This window comes from Sarcophilus harrisii, chromosome 3 (genome assembly GCF_902635505.1).
Source record: "Sarcophilus harrisii chromosome 3, mSarHar1.11, whole genome shotgun sequence".
In the NCBI taxonomy this organism is placed as follows: domain Eukaryota; kingdom Metazoa; phylum Chordata; class Mammalia; order Dasyuromorphia; family Dasyuridae; genus Sarcophilus; species Sarcophilus harrisii.
In genome coordinates, this window is record NC_045428.1 from 30,258,377 (window position 1) to 30,278,763 (window position 20,387).

The 20,387-nt window shown below is 38.9% G+C and overlaps 1 protein-coding gene across 2 annotated transcripts in view; it reads left to right on the forward strand.

The window, feature by feature from the left end:
• The window catches only part of FNDC3B (fibronectin type III domain containing 3B), a 362,569-nt gene that overhangs the window by 318,649 nt on the left and 23,533 nt on the right, over positions 1-20,387 (forward strand). For both annotated transcript variants that reach the window (XM_031957667.1, XM_031957668.1), the window contains exon 23: positions 2,169-2,381. In XM_031957667.1, coding sequence (XP_031813527.1) covers positions 2,169-2,381 — 213 coding nt within the window. The remainder of the gene's footprint in view (positions 1-2,168; positions 2,382-20,387) is intronic.

Here is a 20,387-nt window from a genome sequence, read left to right on the forward strand (position 1 = left end):
TAGTTTTTCTTCTGGTTTTATTGTCTTGGTGGGAACCCACAAAGAATCTTCATATTGTATTCTCAGTTGACCCTTCTAGGGTGTTAGACTTGGAGACCATCACTTCGCAGACTGACAAAAGTCAACAGCTTTAGCATTAAGCTGTCATCTTTCTTGTTGATCTGGTGAGCAGAAAGGACCTGGTACCTAGTAGATGCTTGATAAAGCCTAGTTAACTGGCTAATTGTGGAGAGGAGATAAGGAATATGACTCAATGTTTTGGTATAAAAGTAAAGAGCCTCCAGATTCAATTGAAGACTTTGGGTAGTGATTCGGGGCGAGGACAAACACAAATATATCAGAAAGGCTGACAAAAGGCTGAGGAAAAGCACCAGGAAAAAACAAGCTTTGCTTTGAGCTCATGCCTTATTTGCTAAGCTAGTTGAATTGACTCTTTCCTTTTCAGTGGTTTTTCAGTGGTAGCTCTTCATGACTGCATTTAGGTTTTAGTTTTGTTGTGGTTTTGTAATTAGCCATTTCCTTCTCCAGCTCATTTTACAGATGAGGAAACTGAGGTAAACAAAATTAAGTGATTGCCCAGGTTTACAGCTACTAAATGCCTATAGTAAGATTTGAACTATGAGTCTTCCTGACTCCAGGCCCAATTCTTTATACATTATGGTGTCACCTTGCTGTCTCTGAAGTGATTCTCATGTTCTTTAAAATGGGAGAAGAGTATACAAGACGTGAGTCTAAAAAATAATCTTACATTGTATTTACCACAAGACATAGGTTAAACGAGTTGCCCTGGGTCAATGTAAAAGAAAAAAATAAACTTGCATCAATAATAGTAACAACTAATATTTAAATAGGTTTACCAAACATTTTGCTCCTCGATGTTCATAATAATCTTGTTCAGCCTCCCTGTCTCCATACCTATCATTCTCTCAACAAAACATTTTAGTTATTGTTGTTATTCTTTTTGCCTGTAGCTCCAGCCCCTTTCCCTTTTTAATGGGGAGCTCATAAAGTGTTTTTGATATTGGAAAAATAATAATGGAAGCCAGAGATCATTTAATTTGGCAAGAAGCCTGAGCATTCTCTGAATCCCTGGCCTTGAGGTCATTGGCCAGACAGCTGTTTTCCTGGATAGTCCAGCTCAGATAGACACATACTCCCCCTCGATGCACAAGGTTCCCAGAGAATAGCCTGAACTACTGCCCGATGTCTCACGTTCTGAATTTCTTTATAAATCAAGGTGATTGGTTTCCACCAGAAAGAGAAAGCTCTTAATATCAGTGTATTTTCTCCTTTCCCAGGAGAAAATATACGCACATCCTGAACCCTGTCACATAAGGTAACCCATATCCAGGCATGTAGTTATTATTAAAGATGAGAGGTTTTGGTGGGGTTGGTTTGGCTTGGTTTGGATTTTCTGTTTTTCCTGTAACTCATCACTTTTTCATCTATTTGTGTCTTTTAAGTCTTAAGGCTGAAATGAAATTTGGTTTTGTTTGATTTGAAAATTAGATCAGCCACTCTCTGTCTCATAAACTTAAGAAAGAAAATATTTTTCAATCCTAAAATACTCAGGATCCTCTTAGAAAGTGAAAAAGTTGGATGAGCTCAGTGAAATGACCTCCAGCATCTCTGCCTGATATTATCTTGTGAGCTCAGGTCCAGTGGTCTGTCCACCGCATGGTAAATTGGGGCCACTTACTATAACTGTCCCCGGGAGCTTCCTTGCACTCTTAGAAATCTTATGAATTTATTGAAGGAATTTTTTAAAGACATCTTACTGATTGTACCCTCAGGCAAATTTGCCAATCCAAGTGCATAATATCCCATCTATTCTTTAAACCACAGGCTTCTTAAACTTTTTCCATTCACGACCCCTTTTCACCTGAGAAGTTTTTACACGACCCCAGGTTTATAGGTATATAAAATAGGTGTACCAATCCAACATTTACTGACAATAAATCGTAATTTTTGCAATCCCCTCACATTGTTATGATACCCCAGATGGGGTCACAATCCACAATTTAAGAAACTGTGCTCTCAACTACCCAAGCATTTTAAAAAATATCAGCAGAAATGTTTTGGTTAAGGAAAACCCATTTAGAACTCTAAAAGTATCTTGGCTACCTTACATGATTTCATTTTAATTTGTTTTTATTTCTTCCCTCCAGGATCAGAATTCAGGCTGTCAATGAAATTGGGGCTGGACCATTTAGTCACTCCATTAAGGCCAAAACGAGGCCATTACCACCTTCCCCTCCTCGGTTAGAATGCGCGGCAGCAGGCCCACAGAGCCTGAAGTTAAAATGGGGAGATAGCAACTCCAAGGCGCACACGGTTGATGACATGGTGTACACGCTCCAGCTGGAAGACAGAAACAAGAGGTAAGTGTGAACTTGGGCTGCAAGTGATGGTCCAGATGCTTTTACCTGGCTGCAGTGATGGTCCGGATGTTTTTACCTGGCTGCAGTGATGGTCCAGATGTTTTTATCTGGCTGCAGGCATGGTCCAGATGTTTTTACCTGGCTGCAGGGATGGTCTGGATGTTTTTACCTGGCTGCAGGGATGGTCTAGATGTTTTTACCTGGCTGCAGGAATGGTCTGGATGTTTTTACCTGGCTGCAGTGGTGGTCCGGATGCTTTTACCTGGCTGCAGTGGTGGTCCGGATGTTTTTACCTGGCTGCAGTGATGGTCCGGATGTTTTTACCTGGCTGCAGGGATGGTCTGGATGTTTTTACCTGGCTGCAGTGATGGTCCAGATGCTTTTACCTGGCTGCAGTGATGGTCCAGATGTTTTTACCTGGCTGCAGTGATGGTCCAGATGTTTTTACCTGGCTGCAGTGATGGTCTGGATGCTTTTACCTGGCTGGTAAACAGAAGTTGAGAATGGGCTGGTTAATTTCATCATATATTATACAACAGTGGTCCATGAGGATGGTTCAGACTGAAATACTGTGGAAACACAAATGAGACATAAAACAAATGCTTCTAAAATAAAAGCTTTTATTTGTTTTTATTCTTTAGCAGGAAGACTCTTGAGAAAGTGAAAGCAGTGTTGTTACAAAGTGCTAAGTATCCTTAGTTTTCAACCCTTCTTCCATTCTCTTGTTGGTTATCTTAATAGTCACTGTCAAGACTCACTCTAGGTTCTTGTCTGAGCTTAGTCAGTCAAGTTCAGAAGAAATGAAGTTAGGGTTAAAAAAAAAAAAAAAAATTAAAAGGCCCATAAGAACAAGCCTAAGCAAAAATTAGGCATTTAACTTTTAAATATCCCAGAGTGCTTCCTACCGTGTCACACAATGAAGAATGTTTTTATCTGGTTCTTTTGCAATTTTGCGGCCTTGATGGGGGAGGTTCCATTTGGACCCCCCCCCCCTTCCCCAAAGCAATTTATGAACCACAAACTCTCCCTACCCTGCACTCACCATTGTCTTGGGATGAATGAATATTGACAAATATAACAGCTCTCTCCCTATGTTTCTTTTCTCTCTAAGCTTTGTGCCTAGTGGATTTCAATTGGGCATTTTTCTTTTTGGAGAAATCTCAGAGAAATAGAACCATTTTCAGTCAGTAGTGAGAGTCATTAAAGTTGGGGAAAGTGGGCAATTTAACATTTAACTCCACATCTAAAAATGTGTGTCCCATTATGCACTCTTCAGTCAGAAAGCAGGCTGGTATCATGCTTTATTATCAGTTCTCTAGAATCATAGATTTCTGAAGCTTTTCAACTCTGCTCATTTCTACGCTGTCGTAATAGTGGGGGCAGGAACCAGGTCTCATATAAAGTTTGTCTCCTCGACATTGAAGACGGGTTTTTTTAGTCACCTGATAGATTTTTTGTTGGTGTTAAAATTTTAAGTTCTTTAACATATATTAGATTACCTGCTGTCTAAGAAAGAGGAAGAAGAAGAAGAGGGAGAAAAAAAAATTGGAACACAAGGTTTTGCAAGGGTGAATGTTGGAAAACTATCTGTGCATATATTTTGAAAATAAAAAGCTTAAAAAAAAATTAAGTGCATTCAGTTACAAGACCCCATCTGGGGTCATGCCTCACAGTTTAAGATGCTGGGGTATTAAAGCAATATATTTGTTCCATGAGAGCAAATTGTGGTCCCACCACTTCCTGAGATAAATTGGGGTCCTTTGACGAGAAAAGAGAGAGATCTGTTTAAAGATTAATCCTATTGCAAGAAAGAGAGACCTGGAACTGAATAGAGAATCACTATTAGTCAGTCAACAAGCATTTATTAAGTGCCTACTGTGTGCTGACACTGTTAGGTATTAAGATTAACCAAAGATAAAATATTCTCTGCCCTCAAAGAATTTATATTCTGTGGGTGTATGTCTGTCTATCTGTCCTTGTAAAGACTAAAATATTTATTACATAATTAGATACTAATAATACATGCATCTTCCTGCCTTTGAATCAGATTGGAAGATTGGCTTCTGCTACCAGAGAGAACTGGGGGAGAAAAGAGAAATGAAGGCAAACACATTAAACCCATTAACAAGAAAACAGAACTGAAATCTTTTTCCTAGCTCTGAGTTCTAGGATGCCCACAGAGAGGTGTCCAAAAAATTTGGCTCCTGCCTTCCCCACAGATAATTGGCTTAAACATTGTCTTTCCTTCTCTTCCTCTTTATCCTCACCATCCTATAGGACACCTCGAGACCAAAGAGTGCTGTCGTTAAGACAGCAGTGTCACTGTCTTATTTAATCCAACACAAAACCGGGAAGTTTCTCAGCATGTACAAATGCATATCCAGTTGCACATATACATTATCTTCATGGCTTAAAATATTTTTTATATTTTTCCCATATGTCTTATATTTAGTTTTTACATGTCTAAGACAAGACATAATCCTTGCCCAGACAACCTCCTAGAGGCCTCCAAGGAATTTGGACGTGGCCCAAGAATAGATCCAAATAGCAGGTTTGACCTTCAGGGCAACCACTGAGGCACTACAAAATAAGTCTTTCTCAAAATTAATAAAATCCCATGGATTTTCCTGAGCTATTTTCAGTTCTACTGTCCCTCATAACTTGCTTAAGAAAATATGAAAGAGTCTCATGATCAAGATGTACTCTCCACAAATAAAAACCAAGACTGTCTCCTTCATAAACCAATTACAAAGCAAAATTTTAAGGGAAATTAAAAAAAAAAAAGTTTTACCATGAGGAATACACTTTTTATAGTATTACGAACTGAGATCCAAATTTGTCTTTTTGAAAATTGTATTTGTAGATAATCTTAGAATGTTATTAAAGTGATGGGAATGTATAATATAATAAATTCTCATACTATATATAGAATAAGTTCCATTTAATTTGATAGGATGAGAACTTAGCCAGACTAGTTAGTTGGCAAATGATCTTTCCTAGTATTCTGAAGTTAAAAGAACAAATAATTTCACCGGTTTGGAACTAGAAGCCCATCAGATCCCAATCTTTTAGGATGTTTGCTCATTTACAAAAGAAAAGAGTTATTTGAGTAAATTAAATTATAATGTATTCATGTGATCCCTCAACCTTTTCCCTTTTTTCCCTATCCATTTCTTTTTCTCCTTCTCCCTCCCTTTCTGTCCCTTTTTTTTACAAAAATGGGAAAAGAGGCATTTCTGTCAGTTTCAAAGGAATCTAGTGTTAACGCTTGGTTCTTTGCCAAAAGCAAACCAACTCTCCTCAGATTTCTAAAATTCCCAAGTGAAATCTTCCTGTTCGATGGACTCTAAACCTACTAGAGAAGAAAAATGGCAGAGCACTCCAAACAGTCACTAAATATCAGATATGACTGGAAAATCCAGATGGATCCAGAGAAGGATCTCCTGAGCACTTCAGCAGTGCTGTCAAAGCATCCCTCCATCCCACAAGATCTCACTAAATCCATAGGAAGCAAAGGCAAATGGTGAAAATTGGGCAAAACCCTTCTGGCTGAGATTGTTGCTTTTCTGGTGCAACACATTAGAGATAGAATGAAGCTGCATTTCTAGTAACCCATCCTCTGAGATGGAGGAGGATGGAGCTTCATTCCTGGGCATCTCTTCAGAAAGATGGAATGGCCCACTGTACTTAGTTACCACTACCAAGAGAGGACATCAATTCTCAGAAATGGGGTACATCCTTAATGTTTAGTTATCAAATAAAATTTCATAAAAGCATTTAGCGTGTACATCATTAGTACTATTATACAATCCCTACTCTCCGAAAATGATCTAGCCACCAAACCTAGGAACTAACTACCTGTGGAGATGGGATGAAGCTACCATATTAAAATGGGCTGGTCACCAGCATTACAAGTTACTACCACTATCCAGCCCCTAGTCCTTCTCCCTGGAGGAAGGACAGAAATGGCTCATATCAAGGATGCAGGGAACAAGGCAAGTATGTGCCACCCTGATGGAAGAACCAATATAAGCCTTGGCAGCTGTAGGTGGTTTGGAAATTTTCTTTATTATTATTATTAAATTCACATCTATCCACATCTTACTGAGTCAGCCCAAAGAATAGGGTGTTCCTTCTTTAATGATGTGATCTGTCATTTAATTGAGAATGCCATTTGAAGGCAGATTTTCTTTAGAATAATACAGTGTTCTTTTTCACTGGCTTTAGCTGATGAGGTGGTATGTTCTCTACTTTATAATTAGGCAGCTCTGCTCTTATAGTAGAAAACATCTTCAAAAGATGGGAGAGGGGGAAAGGGGAGGGGTGTTCCTTTTTGAAAACCAGGCTGTTAAACCACTAGCTGAGCCCAGAAACTTGAGGGACTGTAATTCTTTATTCCCCACAGCAACTAATTGATCTTTTGGGCAATGACCCTAAAGACTCAGGAATTAAGAGTTTTGCCAACAGCATCAGACAGTCTTTTGGGCTTTTTTTTTTTTTTTTTTTTTGGTTTGTTTTTTAAGAGCGCAGATAGTTCCCAGACATGAAGCATCTAGACAGTTGTCAGAAAGATATTTTACAAGGTATATAGGACAGAGACAGGGAAGAGAAGGGACTGGTGGTGTTCTTGTCTTCCTGGGAGACCTGGGTTCAAATGCTCCTCTGATATTTATTACATGTGTAATTACATGTATAAGTCATTGTAGTTTCTGGGCTTTAGTATGCTTGTCTGCAAAATGGGGGATAACAATATCTCATTCGTAAAGTAGTTGTGGGGCTCAAATGCAATAATGTATGTAAAGCACTTTCCAACTTTGAATTTGACTTTGAAGGTTAACACTTTCGAACATATTCCTAAGGGTACAGTGAGCAAACATTTGTAAAAGGAAGCTGTTCTCATAGAACATCAGTTAGGATGGTATCAACAATTATAGATTATGCCATATTGTTACCTTAATTTCAAAAGTGTAGATGTAGAAGAAGGGGCAGAGATATAACTAAAAGGCATTTATCTGAAAAAAAAAAAAAAAAAAAAGATTTGGGATTTTTAGTGGACCAAAGACTCAAATATGGACCAGTCATAGACAAAAGCAGCCAAGAACACTGGTCTGTAGTTATATAAGCAGAGGGTCCAGGACTAGGAAGAGTAGTTAGGGTAGTGGTGGTAATGATGATGATAATAGCTAACATTTATATAATGCTCACTATGTGCCAAGCACTAAACCCTATCTCATCTGATCCTAGCCACAATGTTAGATGCTGTTATTATTATGCCCACTTTATATGACGAGGAAACTGAGGCAGACAGGATTGCATGACTTGTCCAGTCACATAGCTAGTAAGTATGTGAGACCAGATTTGGATTCAGATCTTCCTGACTGTAGCCCCAAAGCTTTAATCCACTCTGTTGCCTAGTTGCTAACTTGGCCACAATTTGCTTGGGCCAGTCCACATCTGATGTTATATTCTAGATTTGTTTATCAAAAATGACACAGAAAAACTGGTGAGCATTTAGTGACGGGCGATAGGCTTTTTGAGGCATTAACATTTAAAACAAATCGGAACTGATTGACGGAACATGGGAAAGATGTAGGCAGAGTAGGACAGTTGCCATTCAGCATTTGCTGGGATTGGCACGGGATGAGCATTGTTATATTTAGCCATTGTAGGGATCCAAACAGGAGAGGTTGTGGAGAGCCAGACATCAGCTCCAGAAAAACATCTGAAAAATGAAGTCTCACGCAAAATCTGGCAGATCGCACCTGGGGCATATTCTGTAGCAGGCATTCTACTAGTTCCCATGTGATTCGTTTGCCTAGTTCCTTCCACCTTTTTATGAATCAAGAGCTTTGAGGTTGGGAGAATCTTAGATGTCACCTGGCCCTTCCATTTAGAGGAGGACACAGAGAGAACAAGTGACTGGTCAAAGGTCATAGTTATGGCAGCAGAATTTGAACTTGCATCATCGGGTATAGATCTAGCACTCTTTTCTTTTACATTAGAGTTGAGTGGTAAGGATCAGCTGAGTGTTCAGATACAAATCTGTGTGTGTATGTGTCTGTCTGTCTCTCTTTTTCTCTCTCTGTCTCTGTCTTTCTTTCTCTTCCCTTCCCCCTCTTTCTCTTTCACTCTGTCTCTGCCTTTCTTTCACTCTCTCTCTGTCTCTTTCTCTCTCACTTTCTGTCTCTCTTCCCTTCCCTCTCTCTCTGTTTCATTCTGTCTCTGTGTGTGTGTCTTGCTCTCATTCTCCCTCTCTCCTTTCTCCCTCTCTATGAAGAATAATGTTGACAGCCATGTCCTTAAGATACAAAGCTTAGTCATGACCCAGAATCTGCATTTAAGTTTGCAGGATGTTTGCAATGTTAAGTTTGGCAAGAGAGGGATTTATTGAATTATCCTCAGCAGATAGGAGAGCATTGGGTCTAAACCACTTTAATTCCTGGGTGTACAATAAGAACCCATAGTAAAAAGCGAGATGAATATTTTCATAATTCAGGCTGGAGTCCGAAGGCCCATCAAGTCAGCTTAACATCTGTAAACCGCGGGCACTATCCCGCCTGTCTGCAGGGAGGGTGTGTTTACCTCCTTGCACTGAAATGTTTTCCACACTAACAGAATTTGAGTTGTTGCTGATTTGGGGCTGACCTTGATGAGCCGATGTTCCCTGATAATTGCATCTCACGCAGGGGCCAGAGCAGCTTTAGTTCCAGGAATGCATTTAGAGTTAATCTGTGCTGTTCAGGCTGAGTCAGACAGTCTACATCAAAAAAAAAAAAAAAAAAAGGCACTGTCAAATTTGGGGGTCCAAGTAGGGGAGAGAATGAACAGAGGCACATGATCCATGTTTGTTCTCCATTAATTTTGAGCCATAAATATGATATTTTCCTTGGGTCAACCAAGTTATCTGGAGGGGAAAGAGAAAGGAGAGGAGAGAACAGGGTTGAGAGGGAGTGAGGGGGAAGAAGGGAGGAAGGAGAGAGAGAGAGAGTAGGGGGGTGTGTGTATGTGTGTGTAAGTGATGCACGAATAATTCCACTGTGAATATGTAAGAAGTTGTATATACACAGAACTTAACTAAGTTCTTGGGACTTGGAGCTAGTTGGTACTTTAGAGATGCCTAGAACAGCTACCAAGTGATTTGCCTAAAGTTGACAAGTGGCAAGATGGCAGAGCACCCTTTTGAGCCTGTTAGTTGGGACCATAATTTTGGAAAGCTTTTTCTGTGATTTTTGTCCTTGTTTCCCCAATGCCTTGCACAGCATGTAGTCCTTAGTAGGCACTTTATAATATTCTTCACCATTGTGTATTTCATATGATGAACTGGTAAAAACTTTCTTGAATAAGTGGTATGAATAAAATATTTTCTGATACTATAATTCCTAGAATATCAAAATGATCATATTGTGTGGGGCTATCTCGTATAATGGATGGGAAGAATACATGTCCAGGCTTCTAGGCTCTGCCATTTTTTTCTAGCAATCTAATTTCTTCATATATAAAACATGAATAATTATAATTTTTGCACCCTCTGCATATGCATAGAATTGTAAGCATTAATGAAAACAGTTTATAGCCATAAGTGTGATTTATTTCCCATGTTTAAATTAAAGTTAATTTATTATTAATAATTAAATAAGAAGACTCCATTGTTGAAAGGTAGCCCCAGAGTCAATAACATGGAACCCTCAAAGATTAAGTGATTTGTCTGAGATCACATAATAAGATCAGAAATAAGATCTGAATTCTGATGCTCTGATTCCCAAGCCCCGACGTTCTTTCCACTGATATTTCTTATGTGCTAAGCACTAGACACATAAAGACAAATGTGACAGTTCCCATCTACAAGGAGCTTACATTCCATTCAGGGAGACACGTTTTACAAACACAAATGTTTACAAAATGTATACAAGAGAAAGACAACTAAATTTGGGGAAGGAAAATCCTAGCAGCCCCAGAGGGTTAAGTGGGATTCTTCTGGAGACACTCAAGTACCAATCAGAAGAACAGGATTGGAACCCAGGCTCTGAACCAAATTTAGCATTAATTAATCCTCACTCAGATACTTGTTCTCCTGCCTTAGTCCCTTCTCTATCCAGTCACTCCTTTCTACACTCATCTATCAAAGTGATCTTCCTATGACACTAATCATGTCTGACTCTGCCACTCCTGTCCCGCTGCACCGCTCCTCCAGCTCTACTGGTTCCCTTTCCATATTGGGGCCAAAATAAAACCCTCTTGGTATTCAAAACCATAACCTGACCCTTTCCTTTCTAGTCTCACACCTTAGTTCCCAACTGCTACTCTTTGCTATTGTTTTTTAAATTTAATAGATTTTTTTTCTTAATTACACGTAAAGCTAATTTTCAATATTCATCTTTGCATATTTTTGAGTTCCAAATTTTTGTCCTTCCCAACTCCTACTCTTCGTCTCAGTGATACCCTTCTTGATATTCCAGGAATAAGGCCTTCCATCTCTTGGTTCCAGGTATTTTCTCTGGCCATCTCCCATGTGTGGATGTGTGGAACCTCCTCAAACTCCACCCCCTTCTCTGGCTTCCTTCACATCCCACCTTTTGTAAGAAGCCTTTGCCAAATCCCTTTAATGCCAGTATCATTCCTCTATTGATTACCTCTCATTTAACCTGTCTATATCTTGTGTGTACACAGATACTTTCATATTGTCTCCTCCACTAACTAGACAATGTGTTCCTTAGGAGCAGAAACTGGTTCTGAGGGTTTTATTTTTGGTTTTTGCCTTTTTTTTTTTTTTTTTTCTGATCCTTTGCACAGGGTTTGGCATATAATAGACACCTCAATATGTTTGTGGATTTTGAGCAATTTATATAACCTCATTGAGACCTCATTAACAAAATGAGAGGGTTTGTACTAGATGGCCTCTGGGGTCTCTTCTAGCCCTGGATCTGTGATACCAGGATTCTGGGATAGCAACAGTTAAAATCTGAAGTCTGATTCCTTGGCTCCAAATTTTTCTTCTTTCACATTGTAGCCTTATGATCATGGGCAAATCCATTAAACTCTGAACCTCAATTACTGTATCTGTAAAATGGAGACAGCAGCAGCACCTACCTCACACTGTTGTTGTTAGATATTGTATATCCAGTGCTCAAAGCTGTCTATGTATTAGCTATGATGATCCCCTGAGAATTGGAAAATCCATTTCTCGTGATTATGATAGAATACTTGTCATGCTATAAGAAATGAGAGCAGGATGCTCTAGAAAGAATCTGGAAACACAGAAGCTGATACAAAGTTAAATGTACTGTGTATAAAATAACAACAATATTGTAAGATGATGTAGTGGTATGATATAAGCTGTGGATGATTTAGCTATTTAAGAGAACTCTGAAGAACTTAAGATGAAAAATACTATCCCCAGAAAAAGAACTGGTGGTGTATGAATACAGATTGAGGCACATTTTTTAAATTTGATTTTTCTTGAAGTTTTTTTTTTAATCTGTTTTCATTTATAACATGACTATTACAGAGATGGTTTGCATGACTACATATGTATAACCTATATCGAATTCCTTACTTGATCAATGAAGGTAGGTGGGGAAGGATGAAGGGAGAGAATTTGGAACTCAAACTTTTTTTCCTAGTATATTTATTTTTAATATATATATTACTTTATGACTCGCATTGGGAGAGAAAAATCAGAGAGAAAGGGAAAAACCATAGGAGAGATTTTTAAAAAAGGAAAAAAACAAAACAAACAAAAAAAAAGAAGTGAACATAGCTATGTGTTGATTTACATGCAGTTTCCTTAGCTCTTTTTCTGTATGCAGATGGCATTTTCTGTCCAAAATCCATTGGGATTGCCTTGGATCACTGACCTACTATGAAGAACTAAGTCTTTTATAATTGATCGTTGCACATTCTTGCTATTATTGTGTGCAGTGTATTCCTGGTTCTGCTTGTTTTGCTCAACATCAGTTCATGAGGATCTTTCCAGGTCTTTCTATAATTGGCTTATTCATCATTTTTTATATGACAATAATATTCTATAACCTTCAAGTTACCATTACTTGTTCGGTCATTCCCCAATTGATGGGCATCCACTCCTTTCCTAATTCTTTGTTACCACAAAAAGAGCTGCTACAAACATTTTTACACATGTGGGCCCTTTCTCTTATTTATGATTTCCCTGGGATATAGACCCAGGAATATGGGGTCCAAAGAGAGATCAGCACTCCTTACCCTGCCTACCGAGTAGTGAGTGGCAGAGATGGCACTTGAACCCAGATCTTCTAGAGCAGTCATTTTAATCTGGCTTCTGTGAATTGAAAAAAAAAAGAAAAGAAAAGAAACAAACTTTGATAACCACAATTCAATATAGTAGGTTTCTTTTGGAATGCTCTATATTTTATTTTTAAGCATTTAAAAAACATTCTATTTAATCAGACAGCCAAAGGGATCCATGGCTCAAGAAATTTTAAGCCATATTCTAAACTTCCCAAGAAAGATTCCCTTTATTCAATTCTATGTATTACTTAATTGTTGATTTAAGTTTTGTTTTCCCATTAGGAAGTGTGTTTTTGGAGAGAAAGTATCATTTTTCCAATTCTTCATATCCCTGGGTTTGTGCCATCCTAAGTACTAAATAAATAATTAACTGATGTGTGAAATAAAGGGTCTCCTTTAGAGTTTTTCTTTTTTTTTTTTTTTTTTTTTTGAAAGATAAATAAGCCTATAAAAAAAAAAAAAAAAAAAAGTCGAGGCAGATAGGTGGCTCAATGGATAGAGCACCAGCTCTGAAGCCACAAGGACCTGAATTCAAATCTGGTCTCCAACACTTAATACTTCCTAGCTGTGTGATCCTGGACAAGTTGCTTAAAGTTGCTTAACCCCTACTGCCTTAGCAAAAAAAAAAAAAAAAAAAAAAAATATATATATATATATATATATATATATATATATATATATATAAAGTCCTAGGATCTTTGAAACTATAGTTATGATATGCTGTGTGACCCTGGACAAATCACTTAATCCAAATTGCCTCAGCAAAGAAACAATCTCTCTCTCTCTCTCTCTCCCATTTTTTTTTATCTCCCATTTCACACTAACATTCTGTTAGCTACAGATTTCAGTGTTGTTATTCTTTGTATTTTCAATAAGAAAAAAAAGTCTGGAAAATTAACCTAGGTACAAAAAAACCATTAGCAGCCTATTCAGGTCTCAGCTAAAAAATCTAAACGCAGATATTAAGACTTAGATATATAATGAACCCCTTCTTGCTTGCTCTAAATTATCATTGGCCCAGCAGGCACAATTTGCACTCTTGGATTCAGTGACATAGTAGGCAGAGCAGGGAGTGCCCCTCTCTGCCTCAGGTATCTCCAAATGATTCCATCTGCTCCCATCCGCTTTTACAAAGGATGCTGGAACTCCATGTTCCTTAGCTGGGCACATTCTCCCTTCCCAAGGCCCCACCTCTGAGCCGGGAATAAATCACTGGCAAAATACTCCCAGAAAACAAAGCACAAATCCTCTGTACTACATATTCTACAAAACTGTCCCAAGGACCGAAACCAGAGAGAAATGGAAAATTGAGCTAAAAACAAGCAAATTGAGTCTTATTATCTTATTAAAAGCCATGGATTCATAACAGTATCAAATATGTTTTTGAAAAAGATGAGGAAGTTGGACCTTGTTTCTAGGAACTAATGTGGATGAGCTGCCTGTAGTCCCTACTTGAAGCAAATATTGTCCCATCACAAATCACAGTAAAGCAATGAACAGAGAAGCGAATAAGCACTCCTGGTCCTTTGTTCTTTTTTTCTAAGCCATCTGCTTTTCTTTTTTGAAATTAACCCATTTAGAAGATAAAAGTCTCACTTAACAAACCTAAGGCAGTTGCAAAGAAGTTAAACAGACTTGCATGAGCCCCCTCAGAAATTCATTAAATTATAAAGTCAGAAACACACATAAACATTTCCTTTTTCAGATGAGAGCTCAGCATAGTACAGTGGGGAAAACATTAGAGTTCATGTCAGTGAACATTTATGAGATGCCTTTTTATGTCAGTCGTCTTTTATTAGGCACTGACTGGGTGCCAGACACTGTTAAGTTCTGAAAACACAGAGGAGGGCAGAAGATGACCCCTGCTCTCAGTTCACTCACAGTGTCTTAGGAGAAACTACATGCAAACAACTACATGCAGTATATAAGTAGAATAAAGTGGAGTTAATAGTGGAAAAGCACTACCTAGTATTAAAGGGGGATTAAGAAGGTAGAGTTCTAGCTGCTTCTTGTAGGAAATCAGGAGGTGGAACTGAAGAGGGAGAGCATTTTAGGCATAGGAGAGAAGCAGGGAAAACTCAGGGAGTGTTTTGTACAGAGAACAGCATGGAGGCCAATGACACTGAATCACAGGGTTCATGGGATGTAAAAAGATTGTTGAAGATGTAAAAAAATTGAAGGGGGAAAGGGCACAGATTATGAAGGACTTTGAATGTCATACAAAAGGCTTCATATTTGATGCTCCAGGAGCTGAGAAGGAAGCCACTGGATATTTCTGAGTAGAAGGTGACATGGTCAGACGTCACTATAGGAAGGTAATTTTGGCAGCCAAAAGAAGAAATGGGTTAGAGTGAGAAGATGCTTGAGGCAGGGAGGTGAACCAGATGTTCTTGCAGCAGTCCAGATGTGAGGTGATGAGAGCCCGTACCAGGGTGCTGTCCATGGTAAAGGAGAGAAGAGGACATGAATGAGAGATGTTACAAAGGCAAAATTGACCAGATTTGGCACCAGCTTAAATGGTGAGGGAGGAAAGAGGGAGGCGGTGAGACAGAAAGTGAAAAGTCTAAGCTAATAACTAGGTTGTGAGCCTGGCTGACCAGGAGCATGGTGGTCCCCTTGAGAATTAGAGATCTTCAACCAAATCATTTCTAATGGAGCAGTAATGAACTGAACTAGCTATACCCAGAAAAAGAACTCTGGGAGATGACTAAAAACCATTACATTGAATTCCCAGTCCCTATATTTATGCACACATGCATTTTTGATTTCCTTCACAAGCTAATTGTACAATAATTCAGAGTCTGATTCTTTTTGTACAGCAAAATAATGTTTTGGTCATGTATACTTATTGTGTATCTAAGTTATATTTTAATATATTTAACACCTACTGGTCATCCTGCCATTTAGGGGAGGGGGTGGAGGGGGGGTAAGAGGTGAAAAATTGGAACAAGAGGTTTGGCAATTGTTAATGCTGTAAAGTTACCCATGTATATATCCTGTAAATTTAAATAAATAAATAAATAAAAAAAAAGAAAAAAAAAAAAAAGAGAATTAGAGATCTTCAGAACCAGGAAGGAAAAGGAAACAGAACGGATTCAGTTTGGAATATACTATTTAAGACATTGATGGAGTATCTAGTTGAATAGTCTGGAGGATAGGAAAGAAGTCATGTCTAAATAAATAGATCTGAGAGTGATCATTGGGTCTGTTGGAGTTGATGAGGTCACCAGTTGAAATAGACTAGAGGAGGAAGACAGGAGGTCCCAGGGCCAAAGCCCTGGCCGTAATCTAGTTCTTTACCTCAAGAAGGGCCTTGATGTAGCTTTCTTATCAGTATCTTCACAGTTTCTGGCTGATTGCTTAGCCAACGAAACGAGTTGCTCTGCTCTAGTAGCTATGAAGGGAGCTGAGTGGCAGCTCCCTATGACCCCAACAGCAGAGCCCCACTGAATCTGCTTGGCCATCCCTGGCTTGACCTCCTGCTTGAGAAGATTTCCTAGAGTGTCCAGGCCTGGTATAATGAGCATCCCCTCTACCCCGGCCAGATCACCTGAAGAGTACTGTGAGCCCCAGAGTGTAAGAAGGATACTCCAAAAAGTATCTACAATAATGAAGGGCGAAATGATCATGTCATTTGGAGACCAGGCAATAGAATTGTACAAGAAAAGACTCCGTGTTTAGAGAACATGGCAGCTCTTCCAGATTTGAAAATCTCCCTCATGGTAGAAAGAATAGACTTGTTCTTCCCAAAGGACAAAGGCAGTGGGTTCAGGTTGCTAAGAATCAAGTCTCGGTTAATTGTTAGTGATGGGGGAAGCTCCCTTATACTTAGATCTCTCCAGAAGTGGATTGAACTGCCTCAGTTTCTTCATCTGTAAAATGCAATTAATAGTATTTGAACTCCCTACTTCATGGAAACTTCCAGGGTAGAAAAAACATTGAGAATGCCATGCTAACATTTTAAACTTTAACTACATATAGAGATCTTAGGATCTTAGATGTAAAATTAGAAAGATTTTTAAAGCTCTTCTAAACCAGCCTTCTGCTTTTGGAAATGAAAGAACTCAGGCCATGAGGAAGTAAATGGTCTTACCAATGTAATTTAGAAAGAGGCAGTAAGCATCAGAGGTGAGATATGAATCCAGATCCAGAACCAATGCTGTTTCCCCTGTACTCTGCTGCCTCTTTATTGACTGTAATCTCAGGTCCTAAAGGAGAGTGACCTTTCTGAGATAATTCAAAACAAAACAGCTCCAATCCTAAACTGATGGCCATGTAGACTATGCCTCCATCTATTCTGGGCCTCTGCTCCAAGCTTCCACCCTTTGACTGACATTCATAACTTGACCCTGTGACTTGTAATCAATATGTCCTTTTCAGTCTTCCTAATGGGAGACTAGAGGCCACCTAACTGATTGTGTTTATTTATAAATTTAAAGCAAAGTGGGTTTTTATGGAAATTGAATTATTGGATCGATGGGTTTAATCTTTCCCAGAAATCTTAAAGCTACAGGGAATATTAACCCAAGGGGAAACTCCCATCTAGTTTGACATAAACATTGGCCATAAAAAGGAGAAGCCTAATCTTTCTTGCTTCTGCCTGTCGGGGACATGAAAAAGAATTGGAAAGTTATGCTCAAAAAAGGACACTGTGGGGTGAAATGGTTTAATCCATTATTGTATTTTTGGGGAAGGGAGATCTGAAGGTTGCACATGGGCTAAATTTTTTTAACAGAAGTAGCCAAAAAATGAATCGGATAAGGAATGGATGCTATTATTGCCTAAATCTCCATTTTCATCATGCCCAAGGTTATTTTTTTTTTCAATCTCTCTTATTTCTTTGCCCTCAGACCCAGTCTCTTTCTGTATCTCTATCAATGTCCAGTGCTCAACAATATACAATCTTAATGAATGACTTGTCCAGGATCACACAGTTCTTAAGTTTCAGAGGTTATGTATTTCCCCAGAAAACTCTTAATTGAGCCAGCTCTCTTCCCTCTGGGTTAGAGGTGTCAAATGAGCACAGCCAGAACCAGATTAAGATATAATTGGGAACTATTCAACAAAATAAATAAAAATGCAATAAAAAATAAATATTGCATTTTAAACTTAAGTTAATATGCCACCTGCCGGGATCCTTATGTACCAATTTGTGGGCCCCATTTCTAGTTCAGTTTGACCCTGTCAGTCTAGGGCATGCTGCCATCTTTGCTAATATGTCCTTAGATGCCTTCCCCCTATCATGTCCATCTTCTTTATACTCTTATTCCAAGCTTTATTTTATTTATTTATTTATTTATTTTTTGTATTTCCCCCAAAAATACAGCTCCAGGCCAGCACACAGCAAGAGCTTAAACAGTACTTGTTGATTGATTGATTGTTCAGCTTAGGTGGTATGAGACAAGCTAGGATTTGAACTGAGGTCCTTTGGCTCCACTCATGCTCCTGTACTAGCCTCTTTCTATCTCTGTCTCTTGGATATACAAAAGATGCTATTTATCCTTCAAGATCCAGATAAAATCCCACTTTTTCTGCAATTTATCTCTATCGTAGCTTAAAAGGACTTCTCCTGTTGAACCTCTTTATCCAGGTAACAATATTGATATCTACAGGGACAAGTAACATTTAATTATGCTTTGCAAAGCATGATGATGAAGAAGACAAAGAGTAATGATAATAAGAGGAACAAGTAGCATTTATGTTATGATTTGTAAAACATGATGATAATGGCTCACATTGATATAGCCCTTACCATGTGCCAGGCACTGTGCTAAAGCATTTTACAGTTATTATCTCATTTGATCCTCACAGTAATATTGAGAAGGAGATGTTATCATTATTCCCATTGTATAGAAGAGGAAACTGAGGCAGGAAGGATGACTTGCATAGAGTCATACATTTGAACTCAGGTCTTACCAATTCCAGGGCCAATGCTCTATCCACTGTGTTGCCTCATTATCTCCTTTATTTAATATTTATTTTTAATGTTGATGCTTATTATTTGAAGTATCATGCTGCCAACTGGATTACAAGTACTCGGAAGACAGGAGCCACCCCATCCCTATAATCTTTTCATAATCACAGAAGGTACTGCCATCTTCCCAGTCCTGCAGGCCTATAACCTAGTTGTCATTCTGAACCCCTCTGCCTCTCTTAACCCTTCTAGACAAACGGTTTCCAGGTCCTGCTTTTCTACCTTCATAACATCTCTCAATGTATGCCCCCTTCTCTCCTCAGAGAATACGCTCACCCTAGTACAAGCCACCATTGCCTTCTACCTGCTGGGGAATCCACCCGCCTTGTCTTTCTCCCCTCCAAAACATACTCCATTTAGCTGCCAAATTGACCTTCAAAAAGTACAGGTCAGGCCAGGTCCCCTTGACTAAAGGTGCATTGACTATCACTTCCAGAGTAAAATATGAAATCTTCTGTTTGGCCTTGAAAGCCTTTCATAATTTGGCCTCTTCCTGCCTCTCAGGCAGCTAGATGGTGCAGTGGATAGAACAGTGTTACTGGAGTCAGGAGAAAATGAGTTCACTTATTAGCTGTGTGGCCCTGGGGGAGTCACCTAATCCCAGTTGAGGGAAGAGAGAGAGAGAGAAGGGAGGGAGGAAAGGAGTGAGAAAATGAAATGAAGAAACAAGCAAATAGATAAGGCTGATAGATACTAGATAAGCAAATAAGATAGGGCTGAGGGATCCCATTGACATTGAATGTTCCTTCCCCTACCCATCCATGCCTTCTTGGGCTATGAAATACTATCTGTTTTCCCTCAGATTTTCTTTTATCAGTATAAGGATCCATCCATCACACCAAAGGCTTCCTCTAGCTTAAGTTTGGATATTTTTTAGATGGTCCTTGGCCTCTTACATCATCCACCTAATCTCCTATCTTCTTTTCCCATCATGTATCTCCATCATGTTATTTTTTCATGCTGTTTCTGACATTACTAGACTTTTGTAAAATTTCTCCATTGCTATGTCTAATTCCACATGCATACGGGCTCAGATATTAAGATGGTTACACCAAAAGAAATAATCATATTGCAATGGAAGGTGCACAGTCAAAGATCCAGAGCTCGGGCAAATCATATCATGCGCATGAGTCTCAGTTTCTCCATCTGTAAAATGAAGGGTAAAAATAATGAACCTCAGTTTCTCCATCTGTAAAATGAAGAGTAAGACTAGATGGGTAGACTTTGGTTTCTCTTCTCACACTAGGCCTTCTGATCACTGTGATTCAGTCATTAAAGTACTAGTAAATGAGTAACAACCTTCTGAAGAGTTACCTGTGAGTTTCTCTGAAAGTGAGTTTTGTGGGAAACCGAGCAGCTAGTGATCAGCAGTTAGACCTGCTTGCATCATTACCTGCAGGTCCCAGGATAATTAAGGGCACTTACTGGTGTTGGCGATTGTAACTCAGGTGAACTTAACTGAGTTAATAAATAGCTGCTGGCTTCCAGCATTAGAAGGGATAGCTTCATTAGGGGCAGAAATATGTCAGGGAGCCAAATTGGTCCCCATGGTATCATGGGTTTCTTAAGATAGACATAACCTTTTCCAGCAATGAAAATCTGTCTGCCTGGAGGAAATGGATTCCTTGGGCTGAAAAGGAAGGATACAATAAACATAGAAATGATAAGACTAATAAAACTAGAATCTCAAACTATGATGCTTGAGCATGGCTGTATCTGTTTAAATGCTAAAATATTCTGATTTGATAAGCCAAGTTTTGCAAGTGAAA